This window comes from Marmota monax, unplaced genomic scaffold, assembly GCF_021218885.2.
Source record: "Marmota monax isolate L192 unplaced genomic scaffold, Marmota_monax_Labrador192_F-V1.1 WCK01_AAM20220418_F8-fsc00055, whole genome shotgun sequence".
In the NCBI taxonomy this organism is placed as follows: domain Eukaryota; kingdom Metazoa; phylum Chordata; class Mammalia; order Rodentia; family Sciuridae; genus Marmota; species Marmota monax.
This window is the reverse complement of record NW_026695205.1, coordinates 1,754,098-1,781,019: the sequence shown is the minus strand read 5'-3', so window position 1 is coordinate 1,781,019 and position 26,922 is coordinate 1,754,098. Positions and strand designations below refer to the sequence as shown.

Genomic DNA, 26,922 nt, shown 5'->3' with positions numbered 1-26,922 from the left:
ACTAATCCTGATAATTTTTCACCTTTGGAATTTCAATACAACAATATAAAGCAGGGAGAGATTTAATAACTACACCAGGAGAGATTTTAGTACTGGTGAGATCAAATAGAATTTTTTATAATTTCAGCTAGTCTAATGCAATCAGTCTTGAGCCTAGGGAGCCTAGCTGTGCCATGTTTGTGATTCTGTGCATGTTGGCTGACAGAACAGCTCCATCATTAGCCTCTATCGGTTTCTACACAACCAGCCCCCTATTTTTGACATCAAGGGGGCAGACAGCTGGGTATGTAGCAGAAATCATAGTCACAGAGGAGGTAATGGTCAAAAACTCTGGAAAGAAAGGACATCTTCTCAGTTAACCAGAGGATGTCACTGTGCAAGGATGGGAGAAATGCTGTCCTCAAAGAATCAATGTTAGGCTTATAGGATGGCCTCTTGACAATGGTTGTCAAATAGTTTTGTTCTTTAGACTATTTTGATGGAACCAGTATCCCTTCTATAATCAATATCCGGCTGCTCCCAGTAGCCATTCAACAACAGACCACTTTCAACTAATGGGTCAAAACATACTGGGGTTGATTAAATATGATAGATTTAACTTCAGATTTTACTATGCAATTAATTATTTTAGCAGAGACTCACTGTGGATCCCTAAAGAATACTTGGAGAATTCACTTGACCACATTTTGAAAACCACTACACCATGCATAGACAATTCATAACCACTAAAGACAATTAAAATATGTAGTGTTCTTAAAAGGAAAGTGTTTCAATCCCAGCTGTTGGTTTACTGATATGTTAAACTCTTATAACAAAAGACTTGAACATACTTTGGCATCCTTTGTAATGAATGATTTTGTGTTTCCAATTCTTTCTTGTAAGACTAAACCTTACTTCTTAAGTGTTTGATGAAGCAGAGCAGCCCTTCTGGCATCATCTATTAGAATGAAGCTGTTTGGCGGTGAAAAGCTTCCCAGTTAGGTAGCATACTTTTCTATCCCTGAAGTATCCCTTGGTGCCACTGATAGTAAAAAATATTTCTAAAATGAATCAAGTTGCTTCCTCTATGGTAGAGTGAAACTTCTAGTACTTCTCACTCCTCATCTCTCTTAGCAGCCCTGTGCTCCTGCAGGAAAGACTTGTCCATACTGAATTCAGCCTCTCCCTCTCCTTGAATCAGTTCATGCTGCAAGGCACAGGCCTGTGTCAGCCACTTTCTAACTAGAACTACAGAAAGATGAGCACTCCGTGGTTAAGTGGTAGAATCACCAGTCCTGTACCTTGTAGCTCAGGTATGGAGATCCTAATGATGGTACTAAGGAAACACTTCTTAAATATCAGACAGGGAATGTGCCACCCTTCATTCCCAAGCATGAAGGGATGCTGTGACTCTCAGGTTCTCTCCATGTAACTCAGATGGAGAACAGAAGGGCTTCCTCCCATGAGAAGCAAAGCAGCTGCCTGGTTACTGTTGCAAGTGATATCTCCACTGTGTTAAATTACAGGTCATAAATGGAAATGAGATTATTCAAACAGGCAAGTAAACCCTGTCCGTTCTCTAGCTGAGCAGTTCCCAGCCTTGACCCAGTGCACTGGCCTCCTACACATTCCAGCTCCTGCCACTCCCCACATTGAAATCCTTCCTGTCAGGCATAATTAGATTGCTTTGCCTTCCAGTTCAGGCAGTCACAATGTCAGAGCAGTTTTTGCCAAATGAGCTTGACTTTCAAAAGTTCCTATTTGATTTTTTTTTTCTCTTTTTACTTTTTGTTTTATTTTGAGGTTGGCAGTGGGGGAATCTTTTAAATGAAATTTCTCCACTTGAAAGCTTTCAGCTGCATAGTGGGGGTATGGAGGCATTGGCTACGTTATTACTTTTGTATGTAATAAGAATTTAAATCATTCTTAACCTTCTTTTTGACTCTTTAAGAGATGAAAGAATGAAACAGTTTAAGAATGAAACAGATTTTGTGAATGCTTGATTTTTTTTTTTTTTTTTAATGAACCCTGGAATATCCTGCTTTCCTTAGTTTTGAGGCCTTAATAATCTACTACAGAGATCATTCCTTACCATACAGGGTTGGGGGGTAGGGGGCAGGGAGCATTTGTCACTACCTATTGTTTTCTGGTAACCACTGGCCAGGCTTTTAAAAGATCTGAACTTGTTTTTCCAGTAAATTCTACTAGGTATAATTTTTCAAATTTCTTTAAAAAGCCTTATTATCTTTTGTTTGTTGAGTTTTTTTCTGTCCTTACAGTGAATTATTCCTCCCAAAATAAAGAAGTATCTTATAATTGATTAGTAGTTAGTTAATAATGCTAATTTTTTTTCCCCTTTTTTTTTTTTTTTTTTTTTTTTAGTTTTGGTATTGAGGATTGAAAGCAGAGGTGCTTTATCACAAGGCTACTTCCTAGGCATTTTGTTTTTTTAAGTTTGAGACATGCCTTTACCAAATTGCTGAGGCTGACCTTGAACTTGGGATCCTCCTGCTTTAGCCTCCTGGGTCACAGGGATTATAGGCATGCACTGCTATACCCAGAAATAATACTGATTTTATATATCTTACCATTCCACTTCTCTATCTGGGAAAGGAATTTTTTTTTTTTAAGAGAGAGGAGAGAGAGAGTTTTTTTAATATTTATTTTTTAGTTTTTCGGCAGACACAACATCTTTGTTTGTATGTAGTGCTGAGAATCGAACCCGAGCCGCACGCATGCCAGGCGAGCGCGCTACCACTTGAGCCACATCCCCAGCCTTTTTTAAAGGCTAATCATAAGTAGGAAGTTTTGGGTTGGGTTGTTTTTTTGTGGTTTTTTTCTTTGTTTGTTTGTTTGTTTTATACTTTTGAAACTGTAGCTAAGAGCACTGCTGCCGTACAGATTCCCCCTCTCCCAGCAAAGTAGGAGATGAAAGGAAAACATTGCTTGATGCCATTTTTGGGGGGTTTTACCCAAAATTTACCCCCAAAGACAGTGGTGTTCATTCTGTTTGTTCCTGGCAGCCTGTATCCTGGCAAAGCCAAGCTACATTGGTGGCGCTTGTAACTACTGCTTTTATAGCAAGGAACAACAGCAACTCTCAACCCTCCTGCCTTCTCTCTGAACCTTACTATGACTCCAATTTACCATGATTTTTCCTGGGTACATTTTTTTAAATTAAATATTAAAAAAAAAAACAGGATAGGAAATCTCCTTTTGGCTTTAGGATTGTTCCTCTTGGGCTCTTTTCTTTTTAATTTCATGAGCATAGGTAAAGATTGTCCTTCTCTGTGTAAGCTTATTTTCTGAAAATGATGGATTCATGTTGGGCAGTTTCTGGGATGTTGTGCCTAGCTGCTGAAGCTAAGATGAGTGTCTCCCCCTGGTCTTTGTGATGAGATAAAATGGTTTTTTAAAAAAGAAAACTTAGCTTGCCCTACTTTTCTTTAAATTACTTTTTTTTTCTTTTTTCTTTAAATTACTTTTCTTTTTTTTTTTTCTCTTTTATTTAAATTTTTTTACCCTTTCTCCCCATCACCCCCTTGGTTTTATTGTGTGTGTGTATTCAACAATGCTTGGTTCCAAAATATTGATTCTAAAGCATTATTTTTTCAGAGACTCCAAAGTAAAATGAAAATATTCTGCGTATTGAACAGCTTTCCTGGAATGATTCTGAGCTGGAATGGGTCTAGGAGCCCGTGTTCTCTGTGTGTTCTCATGTGTTATGTTTATAGCATCCCCCTTTTGGCCACATCTCCCTCCCTATATTCAAATAACCCCTTGGTCTGAGCTTTTGGCTGCTCTTATCTCCTCTTGCTCTTGCATCCTCACCTTGTTGGTGACTTTAAACTGCCACCATGTATTGTTTTAATTTTGAGCACAATGTGAATTCTTTCAAGTGTGACTGTTATGCCCTTTTGGGGGGGGGGGGGTCAGAACCCATACATAGATCACATGCACTTCTCTTCTGTGAAATGAAACCTCTTGTGCTTCTTTCTTTGCCACCTAATTTCCATGTTCTAATTTTGACCAAAAGTGCTTAAAATACAATAAGGCAACTTGACACCTCAGTTGTATAATATGAAGAAACACTTGGTGTCCTATGCAATGGACAGCCTAGTGTTCCAGAGATTATTAAGTCTTGATATTCTGAAAGGAGAAAAGAGGGAGAAAAATAAAGAGAAAAGAGAGGCAGCTGAACCTAACCAGTGTGCAGAAAGAGGCAGAGACGTTCCATTTATTTGGGAAGCACCATGCGTACTGCTGTATGAGAGAAAGCATTGGACTAGTCATCCAGTAAAGAAAGGCCATTATGTCCTCCATGTAGCCTGAATAAAGCCATGGTTATTGTGTTATAGGAAAAACGGATCGTGTCCCTGGATTCAGCCAACACCAGACTGATGAGTGCGCTGACCCAAGTGAAGGAGCGGTACAGCATGCAGGTCCGCAATGGCATCTCCCCCACCAACCCCACCAAGCTTTCCATCACGGAGAATGGTGAATTCAAAAACAGCAGCTGCTGATGGGCTCTGTGAATACAGACTGTGGAAGGAGACAAGGAAATTTACCAGCTCTCCTGTCCCCAGCACTTTACCCAGCCCCTACAGGTTTACAGAATGTTGCTACATCAAAATGGAAATATGGGGAGAAACTCTTAAATGAAGAAAGGAACCTTGTCTTTCAGGGCATAATGCAAAGACTTCCAAGGTCAATGCTTTCCCTCCATGTCTCTATGTACATAGGGAACTTAGTTCTGGGCCATGTACAGAAAATACCACTGTAATATACAAAAAGGAAGTTAATAATGTAGATTACCTTTTTAATTATTACTATTTTTATTATTGTTTTCCTCTTGTTGAAAGCACTGCAGTTGTTAGAGGAGGAAAAGTAGGAACATGTATGTGTGAAATATGAGCCTATGGGTTCAGTAGGTAGAGACCAAGTTGTCTATCTGATAGAAGCACATAGAGTGCAATAGAACATTGTCAGAATGAGTTTTTTCAGGGATTCATCTGCCGGTTTAAAAACCCCACTCTAGTCCCTCATCTTTTAGGAAAACATGCAAATACCAAGATCCATACAAAACAGTAATTTATGCCACTAATCAACCAAGACTGGTTCTGTCAGGCAGTTAATTAGATTTGGGGATTTGCTGTTTCTGAGGATACAGATAAAAGTAGTTGCATCACAGCCGGACTTTAGGAGTGATTTCTGTTGAACTCCTGTCAATGTTTATTTCCGCTGTCTATAGCAGATGGAAATTTTCTGTTTTAGATAATGGGGCTTTTTAATTTTTACTCCTGTTGTAATAAAGGGTGTTCTTTTTCCTCTTTACAGTTTGTAAAACTAAATATTTGTGTCTCTGTATGCCATCTCCATTTTCACATGTCCACTGCCCTTTCCTCCCCATGGTGGGAGCAGTCATCAGTCATCAACAGGATTACTCTCCCCTGGAGAGGTCATTCAAATATGCTGTGCTTAAGCCATTCAAATAAACACCCTTTCTTCCACACAGAAAAGGGCTAACTACAACATAGCAGAAATCTCTATTTCCTGTTAAAAATATTTTTTTTTCTTTTTGTAAGCTGTAATTTTGTTTGGGATAAAGATTTTATCCATTATACTAGCAAATCTATGGGCAAGGTAATTTAATCTCCATCTTCAACTTTTAAATTGCTTCTTCCTCAGTAAAATTTGGAAAGGAAATCAAAATATGAAGAATCTCTCTTATGAGTGATTAGTCTTGTTTAAAAGAAGAAGGAGAAGAAGGAGGTGGAAGGGAGGGAAAGAAAAGAAAATCAAAAGTGTTAGAATGGCATATTCCAATTGTTATTTCCATGCTCTTGTAGATTTGGCGATAATGACCCAGCCTCAACATTTGTCCTCCATGGCTTTATTATAGGACAGATTAAAAGTCATAGAAAAGGATTTCCTTTTTTCCAGAGGTATGAAATGTCATCTGGAATGCAACTTAGATTGCCAGAAATGGAATGTTACATGTTAAGCAGACATTATATATACATATATACATACACATATATATTTACACATGTGTACATATAATTGCACAATAGGAAATGTTCATGCCTTCTACACTGTCAGATGTACAGCTATAATGTTAAAAGGGTCTTGAATCCTCTTTAAGCAAGATCTAAGCTATTGTTTTATATTGAGAAAGCAACAATGTTTTTCAAATAATGTTATTTTAAATTACAAACTTTAAGAAAAAAAGTTTTTAAAGGAAAAAGGGAAGAGAGAGAAAAAGACCAAGGGAGACATGTGCATAGAGTGAATGTTTCTTATAAGGGAACAAGAGAACAGGTATAGTACCCTCTTGACTGAAGCCCAGACTTAGACACCAAGCCTTCCTTTCCACTGAATCCCAGGCTTGCCTTCCAACTCTTGGACTCTGATCTCTCTCAGGTGGATCTTTGTATTGAACTTTGCATTTCAGCCACCTCACCAGAGCCCCCCAACCCACACGTTTTAAATAGTTTTCTTCATAACAACCCCTGTTTCTTCCAGGCAGAAATCTTTAACAGGAGTTTTTTGTTGTGCTTAGAAGAAATGCAGACTTCATGCCAGCTGTTTGGTACTTGGGTATTTTGTTGACCCTTAGTAGTTTCTGTAAATTCTTTCTTTCCTCCAATCTGGGAGTACACTGTGCTCAAAACCACTCAACAGGAAAAAATATTGCCAGTTCTGAAGTAGTGTCCTTTGTTGGATAAGGGAGGATATAAACGTAGATCTGTTCTTGATTGTGGCTTATTCTCGGCTCTAGCAATGTTTAATCCATTCTTTGTAAAAAGTCTTCAATTGTGCTGCAGAAAAACCTGGTAAAAAGGACTCCGTTTCAGTGGCCTTAAGTATGTAACAAGGGTGATGTCTTGTACTAAGGTGTGGAAGTTCTTCAAGGGTTGGTTATGGATTACAATGGGCTTATCAAATTATATTAAGGGTTGGAAGGAGACAAAAACCAAGTATGTTTTCAGTAAATATCTTTTTAGCATTCTGGAACCTCTTTAGAGGACAATTTGCATTGGATAATTCAGTGGCCAAAGTATTTGGACAGATTATGCAGCCCTCTACCATCAGGTTATCTTGAATGAAGAGAAGAAACTTTAAAAATAATAGTGATAATAATAATGGATAATTAAAAGAAAAAAAGTTCAGAGTTGATGTTAGATGTTAAATTTTAGATTATCCTTTGAGCTTACTCCTATCCAGATATTTTTCTGAGTATTTCTTTAGTAAAGCTGCAATCTGTAGAATTTATTCTGAAAGATTATTTTTTAGGTATGGAAGAAGGCAATTAATAGGGTATAATTTTTATTGGGGTATTGTTAATTGACTTTGCTTCAGCCCATGTAGGCACATATCTTTGTTTTGCTAGAAGGAGGTGTGTGGTTGAAGAGAAACTGATGGATTAAGATGGCAGCCTAGCTCTCCCAATGTATCACCACATGGTAGGGTAAGAATGTACCAGGGTTGAATGGAATTTGGAATTCAGGTAAAGTGCTTGTAAAGTGCTTATCTAGATAACAACCCATCTTGGCCAATAGCAAAGAAAATGTTAATAGAACTCATGCAAAGAGCTTCACATTTCCCTTTTGTATCACTGGAGCAATAAGTTTTTCAGACCAAAGCAGCAAAAAGAGTTAAATTTCCATCAGGCCATTGTTCTTCCTTGAGCCTCTGCAATAAAAGCCATGGCATGAAGGAGATTATAACTATAACAAGCACTTAAGTACTTACTGTGTTCCAGGCACTACCATCAAAGTACTTTTTGGGTCTAGGGCTGTCTGCAAAATGAGGTCATCAAGCAGCTATAGCTTTTGCTTTTCTCTTGATAACAAGTTGGCCAGAATTAGCTTTCTGACTGGTCTGCTTCCACCATTCTCTGTGATGGGGTTGGCCAGTAAAGAAGAGCTAAGATTTTTCTAAGACTGCTGTAGGTATTAGCCTGAGCTTGATTTACAGGGAAAACTTCAGATCTTCCCTTTCTGTGGATTATTATATTGGTTCCTTCCTTAGACCCCTGGCTTTCACTGTGTCCTTGGGGGTACACCAAACTGGGAATAGAGTTCTCATTTGGAAGACCCAGAGAAAGACAACTGACATCAAGAGAGTTTACATTAGTATTTGGTAGGCTTCTATCCAGATTTAGCTCTAGTCATCTCCAGTTTGGAGTTCCTGAAGACTATGTGGGACTGAGCTGAAGGATGCAGACCTCTTCAGGGTTTCCTTAGTCCTGTTAGTCTAGTCCATTGTGACTGAACTCCAAGCTTGACAACCAGACTGGACTTGTCACCGCATCAGACCCAGTGGCTCCAAATTGTGGATTGGTGGTTCATGCATTTTCAGCTACAGTTTTCAAGTCCACCTTCTGTTACCGATTGAGAAAGCCAAAAGGGCTTTCTTCTCTGTTCTCCTTCCCTTTCTCAAGTCTAGTAGTAAAATCCCTTGCTTGCCCCAGCAGTAGTTAGTTGCCTTCCTGCCCTTTTCCTGGGATACTTCATTTTTTTTAATCAATATATCAATTGAAAGGACTTATGCTAGTTTCTTAAAAGCAAGAAATGTTGAGGTGTTGAATTTTTAAATAGTCTCTTTTCATCTTTGAATGATTATTAGTTCTAGAAGCATTCTCGTCGTGACCCAGTTATGAATGCTCTTGAGTTTTGAAAGGACAAAAGTGATGAAATTTGTATGAAATAGGATAAATATCTGATGAGAAAGAACCCAAGGAGGACACATGATCCAGAGCAGGAGTAATGCATAGCAGTCTCCTTAGTAGCCCAGAGGTCCAGTCTTAGTTATCTTGAAATCAACTCAAACAGGAGGATCTATAGCCCTTGCTCTCTCTTAAAATGCATCAATTATAGAAAGGCAGTTACTGTAGAAAATGTACACACCCACAGAAAACACAATTCCTAGGGCTTCCTTTTTATGAATGTTAATGCATTTTATATATCAGTGATTCCAAAACTTTCTTGGGTTTTTAGGTTTTGTGTTTTCATTTATTAGATTTTATGACAGTCATTCTATTCTCTTTAAAATGTACTATATGTGTTATATGTATATATAAGTTAAATGACTTGAACTTGATTTGGTTTGACATTGTCTCAAGAACCCTAGATATCATTACTGATACCATAAGGGAGTTAAAGAAAGAAAGTTGAGTATCACTGTAGGACACAGAAAGAAGTAGCCTTGGTTCCTGGGTCAGTTAATCCTCACGTGTTTGTAACCAGCCCAGCTAGGCTTGGCAAATGCAGTGAGCCATCCAAGGAAAGAAAGTGGTACTTTTGGCCCACAATGCAGCATGCATTTTAATTTCCTACTTGATGGATATTTTTCATTCAAATGCCCCTTATTGTTTCCCTAGGAAGTTTTAAATTTTGGGACTTAGAACCAGATCTATATATTGGTGCAGTAGAGATTTCCACAGAAGCTGTTTTAGGGGCCTCCATCATCTGTGTGAGGGTGCAAATATGTATGTATAAATACCATATCTGTGTCATTTCCAAGCTCCCAAGGGAAAATTTCAATTCCCAATTCACCAAAAGGTCAAATACTAATCAACTCAATTACCACTATCTTGCAACAAAACTAAAACAAATAGTAAAGGTTAAATTTTGACTGGTGCTTAGACATTTCTTAGTTATCTTGAAATCAACTCAAACAGCAGTACATTTACCCAGATTACACCTCTGATTAATTTACCTTTTAAATTTGATTTTGTTTCTCATCTCCAGGGCCTTAATAAGAATGTGTTAATACACATGAATATTTTACAATGATAACTCTAAATAATTTATTTTTTATTTCAAGAAGGAGAAATACACCTTAGAAAAACAAAACCCGAGATTTGATTTTATTTTTAAAGCCATATTTTTGTGCTAAGTAGCACTTAGATTGTTCCATATGTGAGATCCATATCTGCATTTCATTACCTGGGTTTGTTCTAAAGAAGATTTATTTTTGTTCTGTGAATAATTTTTGACGGTTCTTGTACATGTACAGATATAGATACGTTTGAGGTCTTTTATTGATATTCCTACAAAGAATACAAATAAACTTTAACTTTAAACATTTCAGACTAAAATTGCTACTATATTTGACATATTACTATCTTACTTCTAGCATGCATCTGGGTTCTGAGGACATGTGAACAAAACAGAATGAAATGTATGCAGGGACATTATTCTGAAGAAATATATTTTAATGTTAGGAATAATGTGCCTTAGAATTTCCCAACTTACAGGTAAAAATAACCAAAAAAAAAACCCTACTTCTTAGATATAGGACAAAAAAACTACAAATAACTGACATTAACATGTTTGTATTATGTTAGAGAGCTCTTCATTCTGAAAAATTTTGAATTTTTTTTGATAGTTTATGGCTAATGGTTTCTTCCAGTTCCTGCGGAAATCACTACTATTTTCTCTTATATTCCCCAAAGAGATTAATGGAATTTATTTTCAAGATTTTTGTTTGATTCAGGCTTTTTGTCCTTCTTTGTGTCATTCTCAAGGTTATTGTTCCCAAATACTTCCATCTTCTCTGCTTACCTAATTCATTCTATAAAATCCAAGGCGAGGGTTTCATATGTAGTTTTCTTTTGTGTAAGTTTTAGGTCTATGTCTCTTCACATATTCTGAGTTATTTCTAATAGTGTTCTTCTGGAAATTAAAAAACTCAAATTCACTGAAAATCCAGAGAAAACTGCTTAAAAGGAAACTGCTAATTAGTATACTTGTGCTGCTTTTTGTTCACTTCAAAACCGACCCATTTCAATCTGAATTGCTGGTGACCTAACATAAGTTTTAAGACTTCTTGAATCTGAAACATCAAAAAGAAAGAAACAGGGCTGTGAGTATAGCTCAGTGGGAAAGTACAACATACTGAAATTAATCCCAGTATCCCAAAAAGGAAAAGAGAGGGAACTTATTGATGCTGTCTTATGGTCCTATAGTTCTCTTAGCTCTAAGTTATCCACATGTGTACGCTTTATGTCCTGCCATACCCTTTTTTATTTATTTTTCTTAGCCTCCTTCCAGCTGCCTTCCTTTTGCCACTAGGACTTAACATCAGTGGGAAAGTACATAAATCAGTTTTGTTAGCAAAAAATGATGATGATGATGGCAAAGAATAAAACAAATAATTAAACTAATGATTCTCAATTCTGACTATTCATCAAAATCACCAAAAAGTTTTTTGAGATTTTGAGGTTTTGTTTGTTTGTAAAGTAGTGATGCTTCCTGAACTCCACTATTGAACGGATAAATATTGGGACCAGTTTTTATTTTTTGGGTTTTTTTGTTTTTTTGTTTTTTAACTTCTCCATGGGATTCTAACTTCAGCCAGGGTTGAGGGCCACTACTCCATATCAAGTTCTAAGCACTGTGTGGGGATGTGTGTTAGAATGTTTTGTTTCCATTCCTGAAATGGGGATAAGACAGCTACAGGTATTTCCTTGCCTTCCATTTGGAATTTTAAATGCTACAAAAACTGATAACGTACACCTAACCTTCTGCCCCCACCTGCAAAACACACACACACACACACACACTATGACCTTACCAATTCCATGCTTTAAATCTGTGAGGTAGAAGGAAGTCTCTTTTCTAACATGGTCATCCCATTTATGGAACAGATAATATTCCCACAAAGCTGACCAGAAGATGGAATTGTCCCTCTGGCTCCAATTTAAACTAGACAGTAGACGGCTTCTGGTTTGGTGCCAAAGCTTCAGTGAATATAACCCACAAAGAGGGCTTAAGGGCCCAGGCCAGGACCCAGGACAGAATATTCAACCCTAAGAAATAAAAATACTGTCTTCCCCATCCCTGAAAAAAGTTCTTAAATTTTGTAGCCCTGATACTCAGCACTGTAGTTTTATTACTTAAAGTTTGGCTAAGAGATTTATCAGATCCTGATTTGGACTTGTTCTTTCCATAGCAGACTGCACCATAAGCCCTATAGTCCCCCTTTCTTCTCTTGGCCAGAACACACACTCACACAGACACACACGCCACTGGTCTTTCTAGAAAAGTGATTTTGTGAAATTCTAGAATGAATTGCCTGGGTGCTATTTCCTTGACCCTATGAATAAACTGCAACAAGCTACTAGATAAATGCCAGTCCATTTCCTTGCATGTAAAACTGTGATGTCCAGTGGTTGGATTATCCTTTAGGGTGCTCTCCAGCTAGACATACTATGATTATTACCTGATATAGTTGAAAACCAGGCCCTTAGGCCATGCTCAGTAATCAGTTTGAGACTTTTCTATCAGTGTTTTAGGAACAGTTATTCCTCTTCACAATCTCCTATCCCACAATACATTGAAAGAACAGGAAGAAAAAGGTCTAGAACATATATTCAGAACACATTATAATGTTAATATTGATAATTAATAGAGAATGTTTTTTAAGTACCAAAGTGTGCCAGACAATTTGCTGAGCACTTTGTATGGAATATTATCATTTAATCAGAACATCAACCATATGAGTTAGGTTCCTATTTCATGAGGAAATTGAGTCTGAGACTGAGTTACTTGCCCAGGTTACACAAATAAGTGCAAAGCCAAGACTTGAACTCAGGTCCTTCTGGCTGTCCTGATCCAAAAATAAAGGAGGTAAAAAAAGAGCTCAGGAAAAATTTTATAAAGGCTAAGAAAAAGATCTGAAAACATCCTGGCACATAACCAACCTGTCATCAGGAACCCCAGTGATGGCAGAACAAAATGGGTTATTTTTCCATATTTTTTTCCTAAATATATTGTTTTTGATAATATTACTTTGCACTGTCAAGTCATCGGACTGATCAGAATTAGAAGAGGACAGAAGTCTCACCTCTCTCAAAAATTGGTCTTTCATCTCTTCTTGGTCTATCGAAATTGAAATGGCAAAATCTGCTTTCAGGATTCCAAAAGAGTAAGCACCTGAAAAAGAAAGTGCTACCTAGTTCAGGGGGATTACCTGTAACCGCTTGAAACTTGAAGTTCACAGCAGTCAGTAATGCCCTTGGATACCATAGATGCAATGTGGTGATTAAGGAGTTCTAAAGGAAAAAGAAGGGAAACTGAGGACCAAGAGAATGCTCAGCCACAATTAGGACCATACAACTAGTGTCTGGAAAGAAGAGTCCCACACTTTAGTGTAACTTGGTCCCCCTTCCCCCTGAAACACAAACACACAAATGCACACACATCCTGGCCTCCCATCAGGAATTATTTTCCAACTCTTTTGTATTTTTTGCCTTCCTTTTAATCTGTTAAGGAGATGTTACACACTATGCTGGAAATACTCGCTTCCTGGGGGCTCTCTGCCCCAGAAAACTCTACAGTAGAGTTTTCTGCCATGAGCCAAACATAATCACCATAGGAATTACAGCCTCATAGAAGGACTGTTATAATTGGATAGCATTTTATAGTTTAGAATGCACCTTTACATAAGTATCTCATTGAGCATTCACAACAAACCTGTGATCCAGGCAGGTACTTTTCTTTGTCCCTATTGAAGATGAGAAATAGAGACTAGGAAGTGAGGAAAACTGCCCCTCAAGTGTTCATTGTAGTCACTAGCGATCACACTAGAATCCACATCTTTAATTCCTATCCCTGTTCCCAACATTCCATACTATCTTTCACAAAAAGGTCCTGACAACCTGGGCTAAGGACCTACTGTCCAGACTTAACTACTCAGTTATTAGAGTGGAACTTGATAAATAGAAGCAGTTACCTGATTCTGGTGCTGATGTTTTTTCTTTAGATTCTGGGTGGCTAGATGAGCTTAAATGTTGGACCCGAGTGGCAGTAACTGTGTCTCTATCGGTGCAACCGTCTACTCTTGTCACAGCTAGAGAAGAGGGAAATAAAGGCATTGCAACTTCAGCCAGGAGTAAGGTATTTGACACTGAGTCAGAAAGGCAGCCACTGCCATGCACTCAGCACTACAGAAACCACCCTTTTGTGGGAAGCTTAGTTCCCACCAATCCTCAACTTACCCCTGCAGGCTCTCATGACAACCCTTGAGTTGCTACACCATCATCTTTCAAAAAGCACCCCAATGTCAGGATTTGTAGGGCTTGAGCAATATTATGAGGCTTGTCCTCAGTCCCACTTTTTTCTTTCAGTAGTTCAGAGTCCAAGAAGCCCAATGCCCTTATGTTATCTGCCAGTTACACACAACCTCACCATGGCAACCAGGGACACTTGATACCTCATCAAGGGATAGAACCCCAAACCAAGCGCAGCCTCTTTCCCAGCATCCTCCCTCTTCCTGTGTAGCTGGCCACACACTGAGATGTCCTAGCCTCCCCAGCTCTCTCATGCTCTGTCACCAAATCCTGTCGGTGGCTTGCAGGTCTTTTTTTATTTTTTTAAATATGGACATATCCATATTTTATGGTATATTATTACAAATTATTTAAGCAAAAGTACCCCCCTTATCCAACCTAGGGACGACCAATACAGTTTGCCATAAAATATCTTTCACACATTGAATTTTAAACATTTGAATGCATAAAGACATACCTTATTTCCTTTAAAGGCTGCATAGTTTTTCATCAAATGTACATAACTTATTTAACCAATCTGCTTTCAATAGACATTAGATTGTTTCTAATTTTTCACTGTAGAAAACAATGCCACAGCAAACAGCCCTGTATGGAGGGTGTGTGTGCATGGCTATACTCAGTTCTTATTTCCTTATTTCTAAGGGCAGAATTTCAGTAGGAAAAATCCTGCACCTTTCAAAACTTGACACCCTCTGGCCAAAGGGCAGCACTAGTTTCCACCAAGCCCCTGTGTTGGCAAACTGTGTTTTTCCTACATTCTCACCACCCTTTCAAATCTTTGCCAAATTGGTAGGTGGAAAAAAATGAATTTTTAAATAATTTTTAAGTATCTTTTTTTAAATCTGCATTTTTATGATTTAGTGAACTGCGCATTTTTTAATGTGTTTGTATTGGTATTTCTTTGATTAGTGTCACTTGTGAACCATGTAAAATCGATTCCCTCGTGACGCTCCCCACCCGGCACCCCCAGATACCCCTGGATTCCACTCCCCATGCTGTGCACCAGCCCTCCCCACGTACTTCCTAGTTCACCTCTCCTGATGGCCTCCTGTCTACTTTCCCCAGGAAAAGCCTTATACTTTTCTTCAGTAAATGAACAAATTTGTAAAATTTAGAAACATGAAAGTAGGGGACACCCATATCCTCATCACATTTTCACACACTTCCTCCCAATCTTTTTCTAACCATTGATGGTTGTTTCCTGTCACTGTTGGGACTATTGTGTGTATAATTGGAATCATGCTTTTTAAATTTAGCATCCTAATGCTAATCCCATGTTGTCATTACCCCCTTGCTTCTGGAAGCAATGAATTTGAACATTTTGCTCATTTGCTAAATCCTCTGGTGGCTCATTTAACTGCAGAATTAGGCCCCAGTCCACCTTTTTCCCTCATGCCCTGACACTCCTTTCCCCGGTCACACTAGACTGTTTGACAGCCCCAAACAAACCACACACTTTGATATCCGCCTTAGCCCAGGCAAGGGAGAACTTTCTGGTACTTCTTGCCAGTGAAATCCTTCATTTTACCTTTTGTCCAATTACTACTTTATATTAAACCTTGTTCAAAACAGGTACTGAAGAAATTGTTATTGAATTAGGTCACCTGTGTGCAAAACAGCATTCTAGGCATGGGAGAGAGAAAAAGAAGTATAAAACAGCTCCTTCCCGTGACGTTCTGCAATCCTGACAATTCATAATCATGTGTAACTAATAAAATGAGAATGAGGTGAGCCCCATCTATCGAGTAAGGTAAAGCAGGGGTTGGAGAAGCGAAGGTATTAAGCCTGTTACTAGTGAATTGAGATTAAAATGGTAATAATTACCATTTACTGTCTACCAGATTGGAGAACTGAGAGGCCCTTTATGGCATTTTCCTTAAAGATTAGAGAAATAATGTTCAGAGAGGTTATAAAACTTGCCTAAGGCCACACAGTAAGTAGTTCAGCCAGTGTTCCAACCTTTGGCTGTCAGACTTTGCTCTTGCAGGTAAAATAGAGTATTTCTCTCGCGTATCTCCCTGCCCTACTCCCATCTCCATCCTAAATTATTACTGGGGGAAAGATGGGTTGGTGAACTGGCTCTAACCAAAATGGAGCTCCTATACAGTGACCTGGGATACAGCGCAGCTGACCATGGCCTAACATGCAACTCCAGCCCTCAGCTCCCCAGCTTGGGGTCTGGCCTCTGAAGCCCAAGAAAGGACCTCCAACCCAGGCCAGAGTGAGTGCTCACCCCGCAGAGACTCGGGTGGGCTGGCATTTGAGTTCCTGGCCTGTGGGAAGCCATTCTCCCACGTGATTGGGCACCCCACCCCCACCCCATTGGGTGTGACACGCTCTGGCTAAACTGTGTCGGAGCTTTCCCCACCCTCTCCAGGTGCAAGAGCCTGTCCTGTGGGGGTGTGACTGACCACTGACCCTGACCTTGGAATGCTGCCCCCCTCGACCTTCATTGGATGGAATTTTCCCCTGAATTTCTTATTCCCCAATCAAAGGCCACTCCCTGGCGTGCTCTCTCTCTTTCCTGCTAGCCCTGAGTAAGCCTTGCTGCCCCACCGGGTGGTTCGAGGTGAGAGCCGTCTCAGACCTGGTCATAGAAAAAGGTAATTGAGGGCTGGGGATGTGGCTCAAGCGGTAGCGCGCTCGCCTGGCATGGGTTCGATCCTCAGCACCACATACAAAGATGTTGTGTCCGCCGAAAACTAAAAAATAAATTAAATTCTCTCTCTCCCTCTGTCTCTCTCTCTCTCTCTAAAAAAAAAGAAAAGAAAAAGGTAATTGAGTCTGTGTGTTTTATTTTGATCTCACTAGTTAACTTTTATGCCACGAACCTCTTTAATGAAACCAGTGTGCTGGTGGCCTGGTGGACTGGCTGGCTCTCACCTGTCTCCGAGAGGGCTGCCTGGCTTGGGGCTGCTGATGCAGGGCGCGCAGTTGCTCCTTGGGACTCCGCTGGGTTCCCTGAGACTGGTGCAGCCGAAGTTCTTTCTTCAGGCCCTGAAGAGCTCCCCAGAGGCTCGGAGCCGAAAGACCAGGTGAATGTGGAGGACCCAGGTGGACCTGCTGATGTAGGAGCCTCTGGGGCATCACGGGTGGAGTCGAGTGAGGGGTCCTCAGTCACCACCTGCAGAGTCACAAGCCCACCATGGGTAATAGAGTCCCCCCAGGGCACAGGGTCACCAATGCTCCCAGTGGTGACAAGGGAGGTCTTGGCCATTTCCTGTGGGATGGAGGGGCTTCCTGGAGACGCAAGACCAGCGGGGGTGAGTGACAGAGGCTCAAAGTCCAGTGACACACTCTGGGCAGTGGATCCTGAGCCCCTCCTGGGGATTGGAGGTACCTCCCAGGGGCCTGGGGTTTGCCAGAGGGCTTGTTGACACTGTCCCTTGGGGCATCGTGGGGCCTGCTGAGGTGGGAGCATAGGGGTCTCTGGCACCTGGGTGGTGGGCTGCAGGCTCCCCGGCTTCTGTGGCCACTCTGCTGTAACCTGGTCCTGCAAGGTACCCGCGGGGCTGAGGCTGGTCCCTAGGGCAGGAGAGAAGACTACTGTGGGATCAGCTGAGACCAGGACCCCTTCAAGGACCCAGCCACAGGCCAAGGTGGGGCCAGGGTGGCGCCAGAAGCGGTGGAGGGAAGAACCCTGCGTCAGGCCCTGGGCTTTTGCTAGGCCTGGAGGTGGCCGGCCTTCGGAGGCTGGGGTGCACAGGAGTGACCCCACCAGGGCCGGCCCAAGCAGGCAAAGGGCCTGGGACTACCAGGGGGTGCCAGGCTAGACCTTAGAGCGGGGAGACGGGCTCTGAAGCAGCTTCTGGAGAGAAAGGAGGCTTGCACCCCTCAGCGCCACCGCCCGCACATGCGCACACTCGCAGCTCCTGTTAGCTGCGGTGGCCCACCCAACTCCCCTGGGTGTTGCAAGCCAATTCCTCCTCAGCCAGTGGTATAGTCACCCCTCCAGAAACCGGATAATTAACAGGAGCTGGGGCGCTCTCCTTGAGTCCCACCATACCCATGACTACTACACCAAGTTTTGCTGCTGTTGGTTTTGGGAGTTTCGGTTTGGTTTTTGGTTGTTGGTTTTGTTTTTGTTTTTGGTGCTGGTGACTGGACCCAGGGTGTTTTACCACTGATCCACATTCCCAGCCCTTTTATATATATATATATATTTTTTTTTTTTTTTTGTTTGTTTGTTTGTTTGTTTGTTTTGAGACAGGGACTCACTAAGTTCCTTAGCACCTTGCCAAATTACTAAGGCTGACCTTGAATTTGCCACCCTCTGCCTCCCAAGTTGCTGGGCTGGGGCAGGCTCCATCACCATTTTTTAATGTTTGAATAGTGAATTAATAAAAGCTCTGTTTGACCTTGATCAAGTCCCCTAACTTCTCTGTATCCTCAAAAAAGGAAATGACACCTTTGTCTGATGTGGGAGTTTATAAGGAGACTTAGGAGAACTGTAACTTTGCTCTCAGTTATGCTAGTTAACTTCAGAACTCCAGGGAAGCAAAATGAGGTAATAGCTTAATAGCTATCACTGTCATTCACAGCTACGTCCCCATATGTAGTCCCATCTCTCCTCTTCTCTCCCCAGAGAGGATCCCCTAATCAAAAGGCACTTTGACTGGCCCCTCTATGGTGCCCCCCTCTCTGGGGCTGGACCTCAAGAGCTCTCTGATGATTTTTCTCCAGGAGCATTACTCAGCCTCTCTCTCTCTCCCTGGGCCAGGTCCAAGTCACCTTACCTGAGAAGACTACACAGCCTCTCAGGGGTCCCCTGGCCCTGGAGCTACAAGTTCAGAGGCCTAGTTCAAGGAGAAGGGAGGTTGATGGTGATCAAATCCTCCTGGCTCATCTCATTTCTGGTCCCTCACTGGCTCTTGTGGGTGAGTCCCAGGGGCCCCAACCTGGGCTACTGCATGCAAGCCACCTTCTCTACTTCCCTAGGCCTGAGAGACTCCAGATCCAGTCAAAAACAGGCTCAAAGCACCTATGCTCGGCCTGGGAGTGGTCCCCACAGTAACATCGGAGGAGGAAGCAGACAGGAGCGGAGGCATCTCTGCCAACTCCCGGTGTCCAGTGACAGAGTCTGCAAGAAAATACAGAGAGAGAGCATGAGGGCAGGGTCTGTCTGTCACACGCAGCAGGCTGTCAGCCTTGAAAAGTCACACCAGGCACCCTGTTCTCCTGCCACGGCAGCCAGACTTAGAAGGGCGCAGTTACTGGGTACTGTGTGCTGATCACTGGGAGGGGTCCCTGCACCATCACCTGTCCTCACAATAGTCAAGAGTTATGTATTTAACAGATAAGGATCAGGATTCTCATCATTTCCAAAACACCAAAAGGAACAGCCAGGAATAGGTCAACCCCCAGCCCTCCACCCCCGCTGAGGGACAGTAGATGAGGGCTTGATGGGGGAGCAGGGAGTGACTGCCAACAGGTAAGGAGTCGTGATTATACACAGATCAGGAGAGGCCTCCGGTCCCAGTACCTTCAGAGTGACAATAAAAATCGAAATAGCTGATATTTGTTAAGTGATCATTCTGGCCAGGGTCTCTGGTAGGCCCTTCCCCGCAGGCAGCCCTCAAATCCATCCTGTGAGCTGGGATCAGCAATCTCACTCTGTTAAGTATATTTCCTAGATGAGGCTCAGAGATGCTGCCCACCTGATTTCTAGACGGTGGTGAAATCTCCCTGATTCCAAACCCCAGGATCTTATTCATTTCATCATCCAGTAACATTGCTGTTGCTAATTGCACATGTCCTAAGGCTAGAGGGGTTCTATTCCATTCCCTAAAGATCCCCAGAATTAAAATAATATTGCTTTATCACAAGTTTATAGTATAAGGATTTTAGGAACCTGCTTCAGAATTATTATTCTCGAAGCCTGAAAGTGCTTCCTTAGGTCTAGCCTTATTGTCTCTTGCTGCCAAGTGGACCCATTTCCCATCTTGTTTTAGCCTCAGTGACCTGAGACCAGCAGAAGTGACTTCTCACGCACCGTAGAAGCAGATGAAGGGTTGCAGGGAAGAGCAGACCACTGTGTAAACCTGAGGGTCATATTTTGAGTAGGCCCGGAGTCCTGCACACAGTCCTCTGTCAAACTTAGGCACCAGCAGCCAGCTTGGGATGCTGGCACCCAAGTCACTGGACCAGTTCAGAGACCTGGTTTTTGCATTGAAGTAGAGGCCAATCCAAGCCTCAGTCTCCTTTGTGACAGACTTCAGGGCCTGCTGGCCTGCCTCATCAGTCACCGTCTGCAGGTCGGCCAGGTCTGTGTAGTGGCTGCGACAGTACTTCAGAGCCGAGGTCCACGTCATTACTTGTTCAAATCTCATGAAGGTATATCCACCAATCTGGACCTCAGCTGGGGGCAAAGAAGAGAGATCACAGGCCTGAGGTCCTGGATTTCTGATAGCCCAGCTCCGTTGCCCCTGGGACAGAGCTGTGGTCCCCAGTCCTCAGGTGTTAAGTTTGATCAAAATCACAGTTTTAAGGGCTGGGGTCGTGGCTCAGTGGTAGAGTGCTTTCCTAGCATGTGTGACGCACTGGATGCGATTCTCAGCACTACGTATGAATAAATGAACAAAATAAAGGTCCACCAACATATAAAAAAGTATTTTAAAAAACCCCACAATTTTATAGACAGACTAAATATCAGGTTGGGAAAATGGATGGGACAGATATCATAGCTGATCTATGGGAGAAAACATTAAGGAAAGCAGGAATTAAGCGCTCTTCTTATGACCATATGGCCCTAAGAGTTAAGTTTAAGGCTCGATATCTTCATCTGTCCAGTGGGGATAATAATAGTACTTAAGGTCAGGATCACACGAAACCAGGTATATAATTAGCTGAGCACAGTGCATGCAAACAGCACTTAATAAAATGGTGGTTACAGTTTGGGGGAAAGTTAGGAGGGAGTCAAGATGATCCGGATTTGAGTTGGCCTCATTTGTGATCTCCAGGGGCTACACCTGCCTCTAGGGCGGAAGGAGAATGGAGGAGCAGTGGGATGTGCCTAGGCTCACAGTGTCAGGCAAGCCAGGGAGAAGAGGGGAGCCTGGTGCACAGCAGACCTGAGGAGCAGGCGCAGCAGACCATCCCCCGTGGCCTGCTCCCCAAGGAGCAGACCAGGTACCAGCCTCCCACCTCCACGACCTCCAGTCCCTCCCTGACACTAGACTGGGCCAGGTCCCAGAAGGAGGCTGCCCACCGCCAGGCCCTTCTCCTCTGCAGTACATAAGCCCAGGCCTCTGTAACTCCACACACGGAAAGTTTGGAAAGGATATGAGCAGCTGGCACCCAACCTGACATGTTGATTCCGGAGGCCTGGAAAGGAAGCACTGTCTGCAGAACCTGGGGCACATCCGAACATTCAAATAAGGCCTCCCAGACTCTCCCACAGGCCTGCTCACCCCCAATTTGCCACTATTTCCCTAACACTTTCCTTATCTAAATTGATTTGTTTAAGTTATCCTCTATTAAGCACCTGGTCACGTGGCCTATGTCATCTTTTTAAATACTCTATTCCTGAGACATAGATATTAATTGCATCTCATAGACAAGGGAAAGGAGACTAAAGGAGACATAACTCACCCAAACTCATGTCAGATTCACTATCAAGAAGAGACTCGAACCCAGGTCCACCTGCCTTGGAAGCTTGCCCCATTCCCTCTACCCCTCCTTATCCAGCACACGCAGAAAGCCAACCGTACAAAGCAATGGATCAACTGTATTTTGTTTGTCATAGAATTTCTAACAGATCTGAAGAAACTCTGGAGTAATAACATCCAAGGGGTTAAAATTTGAGAGAAATCACCCTCTCTAGATGGATGGGTCAGTACACAGGGTGTAAAGAGACACTGCCCAAGTCACCTAGTCAAGCATGTCACCTCCCCCTCTGGACCCATCTGAATAACAAAGGTACTAATCTCTCCCTTGGTTTCACTCTGGGGACAGCAGAGCCCATGGCCAGTGGGGCAGGGGTACGGTAGCAGAGGGAACCCAGCCAGGTAGAGGAGTTCAAGCAGAAAAGAGAAAATGCGGCAGGTGTATACCTTGCTTTGGAAGAGTGGTCAGGCTGAGATAGGGCTCCACGGAGATGCGGTGCTTTATGTCAGGGTCTGTGAAACAGAAACAGCCTGAGTTATGTGGACAAGGGTGAGGCTGCCCTGGCTCCTCTGTGGGCACCAGCTGCTGCCACGTTAGAGCCCAGAGAAGCCTCACTGAAGGCTGGACAGTTTGTTCCTTTCTACATTGATCCAGTAAATATATCCTGAGCACCTGCTGGGTGGCCAGGGCTATTCTATGCCCCTGGGAATGGCAGCAATAAAATAAGCAGGGTGTTTGCTTGAAAAGAATAGGAGAAGGAGCCAGCCTGCCCTGGGCAGAGCAAGGGCACAGGTCCAAGGTGGGAAGGAGCTGTATGGGTCTGGGGAGCAGAAAGATGTGGCTAGAGAGAAGGATGGAGATGAAGCCAAAGAGGTCAGGCAGGGCCTGTTGGCTGTAAGAAGGATGGTCTCCTAATTGCTAGGAGGACCTACTGAACTTGTTTAAAGACAGTGATCTGATTTATGGTTTGTTTGTTTCTTTTGGGCGGGGGATACAAGGGATTGAACTCAGGGGCACTCAAACACTGAGCCACATCCCCAGCCCAGTTTTTGTATTTTATTAGAGACAGGGTCTCACTGAGTTGCTTAGGGTCTCGCCATGGCTGAGGCTGACTTTCAATTCGTGATCCTCCTGCCTCAGCCTCCCAAGCTGCTGGGATTACAGGCATGTGCCACTGCGCCTGGCTTGATTTCTATTTTTTAAAGCTCACTGTGTGCCCAGAACAGACTGAAGCAGCAAGAGGGCCCACTCTTCTGAGTGAATGGTGGTTTGGCCTGTGTATTGGCAGTGGGTCTACAGAACTGAGAAGGAGAGCGTGGGGTCAGGACATGTCTGAATGGAGTTCTAAGACAATGGAGGGAGCAGGGAAAGACCCCCATACAGTCCTTCCTTTGCAAGGTCTCCTCACTCCAGGCCCCCTTATCACCCGAAGAAATCTCTTTATTCTCCTGGCAACCCAGAGTCCAACTCTAGGCCACCACAGGCGATGACTCAAGGTCCCATGACAGACATGGTGTGGCCGTGACCTGGGAGTAGAGCAAGCTGACCTCCATGCCCCTATTTGCATGGAAAGAATGGTATGGTCTTTGACTGACGAAGAAAAGCAGAAACTGGCCCTTTTTATCAGGAAAGTGCTGTCTGGTCTTCACCCATCTCCCTGCATGACCTTCTCAGCACCAGAACTGGGCTATGAGGGGCGAGACCGGACAGGTGGGGGGCAAGGATGGGAGGCTGCTCCCCGAGAGCCAGCACCATGTCATCGTGTACTGATGGCAGACTTCCTGAAAAGGTGTCCAAAGGGACTGGTTCCACCCACTGAGCTCCCAAGAAGCAGGGCGTCTCCCAGGGGTGGCTACTCCACACTCTCCCACCACCAACAAGGCAGTAAACCATGAGAAAGGGCAGGTCTTAAACTCTGCATAGCTGCAAACGGACCCTCCACGTCCACAGCCTTTACTGACAGAAGGAAGAGACACAGTGGAACATTCCGTATTTTTTTCTGTATCCTGACTTATACCCATTTCTCTAATGGGGTTTTGGGAATGGGGTGGGAATAGAAATGAAGACCACAGAGAAGAGGTAACATGGCAAAAAAGGTAACAGCCTATTACAGTCCCCACCCCACCCCACCCCACCACATGCTTCTTTAAGAGCCACCTGGGAGGAAGAAGGCTAGGCTCAGAACTTGAACCTGAACACACCTTCATAGCAAATGAAGGGCTTCTGTGCCGTGCAGACGTCGACCCCCAGCATGGGAGCAAAGGACAGAACAGAATACAGCGTGACACACATGCCCTCCCCGAGGGCGGGCAGTTGGATCCACTTCAGTTCAACGTAGGGAGAGCCGCTGGACCAGCGGGGGCCAGAAATACTCATGTCAAAGAAGAGGCCGATCCACGCCTGGGTGGGCTGGATGAGCGAGCTGATGGCCATCAAGCTGCTCACGCTGCTGACGCTCTGCAGGCTGAGGAGGTCCGTGTGGTAGTCCCGGCAATAATCCATGGCCTCTCTCCAGCTCAGCGGTTGGTCCTCCCGGGAAAAGGACTTGCCGTTGTTCACCAGCTTGGAGGCTGGAGCAAGAGCAGTGTCACCACTTGGCTGCCCCCACTCCACCCTAGTCCTTCCCTCACTTCTGGCCTCCAATGCACCCAGCCCTGCCCCCCCCACTTCTGCACTAGCTGTGCTCTTGTTTGGGGAGGGCTGGCCGTCCCCACCTAATTCTTCAGTCTCCTAATTTCCCAATCGGTCACCACCCCTTTGCTGGTCCTGCATTAAGTGCCCACCTATGTGCTGCAGCGCCCCTTTGTTAGGAATTAATAATAATGGGTAATGCGTACTAAGCATTATGACGTGCCATAGCTCACCAGATTCTTCCAACAACTCCTTGGGATAGCCCGAGGCCTGCTTTACAAATGAGGAAACCAAGTCACACAGTTAAATGGCCTGGACAAGGCCACCCAGTGGGGAGTGGGTAAAGACAGGACTCTAGAACCTCGGGTGGAGCACCCAGCTCCAGTACTGCCCCTACGCCAGGGCTCCCAGCTGGCTCCACAGTAGTCCCCCAGCGCGCTCCTAAAGAAGTGGATTCCCAGCTCCACCTTAGAGCAAGGATCTGAGTTACTGTGACCCGCATCAGGATTTCTAAACTGCTCCCAGGGCAAGGGCCTTTTCTTCCTGTCTGTCTCCACCACCAGGTCTGAGCAAGCTGGGTGCACAAAGCAAACCTTAGTCGTCATTGCAGTCCTGGTGCCTGCCTGGCACATGGGGAGTGCTCAATGGATAGGAAGGGAAGGCAGAAAACGGGGAACTTCTCCCAGGAACTCAGCCCGAGCCCCGAGAGCTCCATGTTCACTTCCTTCCTGCCTTGACTCTCTCCCCTTATGGGGCTCCCAGCAAATGCCAGCTGACCCAGGACTCCTCTTCCAGGTCCTGCCTGTGCAGGCGGCAGACAGGAATGAGGGCTCGCTGCTAGGATCCCAGGGGCGCCTCGAGCCAGATGTCCCGGGAGAGGAAACTAAGACTGGGACCTGGGCATACAGAGGGGCAAGAATGTGCCACAGGGAGGACAGGGAAGGGACTGATCAGGCATCTGCCATAAAGAAGAAGCTCCTCACACCCACCAAAGTCCAAGATGCTGCCTGTCACCAAGAAGGGCTGGAGAATCCCTGTGCCGGAGAAAGAGAATAGAAAAAGAATGTTTTCTCCTTGGGATGTGTGACTCATTTTAATATTTTTTATTCTTCTCTGTTTAATGTTTTGAACTGGTGGGCTCTGGGGTCGCACTAATGGATCACACCCAATAGTTGGGAAAGGCCTGGGACCTGGGGGTACCAAGACCCTGGGATGGACCACCTCCAGGCCTTGAGCAACGCCCCCTTGCCCACCCAGCAGTCGCTGCTGCTCCTCTCCCTGCAGTCCTGACGTCCTGTCAGTGGGTCTTACCTGCTGTGCAGAGGGAGAGCAGCAGCCCCCGTGGCGCCATGGCTGTGGGACAGGACGAGCCCCTGGGGGTGCAGCTCACAGGTGGAAAGCCTTCTGGCTTCTGGCAGAGGCTCTGCCTGGCCTCCTGGCCATTTCTTCCCTGCTCTCCATTCTTCTCTTTGCTATCCAAACTGACAGATTTGACTAAGCAAATACTAATTCCAGGCCTGCTGCTTCCAGGGCCAGGGTGAGGGCTGGGGAGGCATCAGAGTAAAGCACAGATATCCCCGTCCTCCCTCAACTCAGGCAGAAGGAAACACAGAGCAGGTAATTAATAAGCAGAGCCTGTCCTAGGTGCTGGCTGCTGGTGGAGGGAAGGAACAGGGTGTCAGAAGCCAGATGAGTAGACCCCTGGGATTCTCAAGAGCCAGAGGAGCTAGGGACAGGGTGGAGGAGAGGGACAAGGGGACTAGGAAGGGAGAAGGAGCTAGCATGTGCGGGCCAGGTTGTAGCAGACTGTCCCTGCCATCCTCATGACAGCCACATCAGGGAGACCACCATGATCCCCACAGTTCAGGGGAGGACGCTCAGAGAGATGAACAAACTTGAGCAAGACAAGTGATTCGGCAGCGAGTCAAGCCCAAATCACCGAAGAGCATGGGGTGGGGACACGAGGACCCCGATGAGCCCTTCTTCACTGACGAAAATACCTCGCCCCACAACTCCCCAGTCGGCTGCACACGTGGGATCTCCCAGAGATGAGCAGGAGTGTGGCCAACTCCATCAGGGTCTTGGTGGCAAAGAGAATCCACATTAAGCTCCTTTAATTGTTAGGAGGGTTGGAGAAAGAGGGTTGGAGGCCCAGGAACAATGTTCAGAACCACCTTGAAGAACTCTGGGTTCAGATTTAGCTTCCACTGAGAGCTAGCACCCACACTCTGCTCATGACTCATCGTAGGCCTGGGAGATAAACCAAAGCCCAGTTCACATCCTCCATACCAAAGTGGACCTGCCTGCATGGTTTTTTAGCTCTGTTAAGTCTAAGCTAGATCAGAGCAGTCACATATCTTGACATTAAATTTAAAAAAAAATGTGGAATCCATTGAATTCAAGTTCTAGGAAAACAGACAGCCTACCAATGCTCTCTACCAATGAAGGAAAAAAATCCAGGCTAAGGATGTGGCTTAGTGGTAGAGTTGTTGAGCTGCCTGGCATGTTGGGGCCCTGGGTCTGAACCCCAGTGCCACAAAAACAAATTTTAAAAGGAAAAAAACACCTACTTCTTAGTCTTTAAGTGCACTCAGATGCTCCTGCTCACAACTCAGTCACCTTGAGAG

General features: G+C 44.1%; 2 protein-coding genes across 8 annotated transcripts in view; one reads left to right on the top strand and one right to left on the bottom strand.

Moving 5' to 3' along the window:
- Positions 1–10,071, top strand: part of Rasal2 (RAS protein activator like 2) — a 361,482-nt gene extending 351,411 nt beyond the window's left edge. For 5 of the 7 annotated variants that reach the window (XM_046430001.2, XM_046430003.2, XM_058574494.1 and 2 more), the window contains 2 exons: positions 1,506–1,536; positions 4,338–10,071. In XM_046430001.2, coding sequence (XP_046285957.1) covers positions 1,506–1,536; positions 4,338–4,480 — 174 coding nt within the window. In that variant the 3' untranslated portion in view covers positions 4,481–10,071. The remainder of the gene's footprint in view (positions 1–1,505; positions 1,537–4,337) is intronic. The other 2 variants (XM_046430002.2, XM_046430004.2) reach the window with 1 other exon arrangement.
- Positions 10,072–10,507: 436 nt separating this feature from the next.
- Positions 10,508–25,646, bottom strand: Clec20a (C-type lectin domain containing 20A). The gene is made up of 9 exons (XM_046429962.1): positions 25,607–25,646; positions 23,866–24,234; positions 22,111–22,176; positions 20,052–20,417; positions 19,041–19,139; positions 16,943–17,752; positions 13,723–13,839; positions 12,835–12,923; positions 10,508–10,821 (listed from the first exon to the last, which is right to left on the bottom strand). Exons 1-9 carry the CDS (start codon positions 25,644–25,646, stop codon positions 10,723–10,725), a joined length of 2,055 nt encoding a protein of 684 aa, XP_046285918.1. The 3' UTR covers positions 10,508–10,722.
- Positions 25,647–26,922: the final 1,276 nt, after the last annotated feature.

Coding starts and splice junctions, on each gene's coding strand:
- Clec20a (XM_046429962.1), bottom strand. CDS start 25,646: ATGGCGCCACGGGGGCTGCTGCTCTCCCTCTGCACAGCAG. Junction 22,177..23,865: donor GCCCTTCATTTGCTATGAAG/GTGTGTTCAGGT, acceptor TCTGTTTCACAG/ACCCTGACATAAAGCACCGC. Junction 10,822..12,834: donor AAGACCAATTTTTGAGAGAG/GTGAGACTTCTG, acceptor TTGATGTTTCAG/ATTCAAGAAGTCTTAAAACT.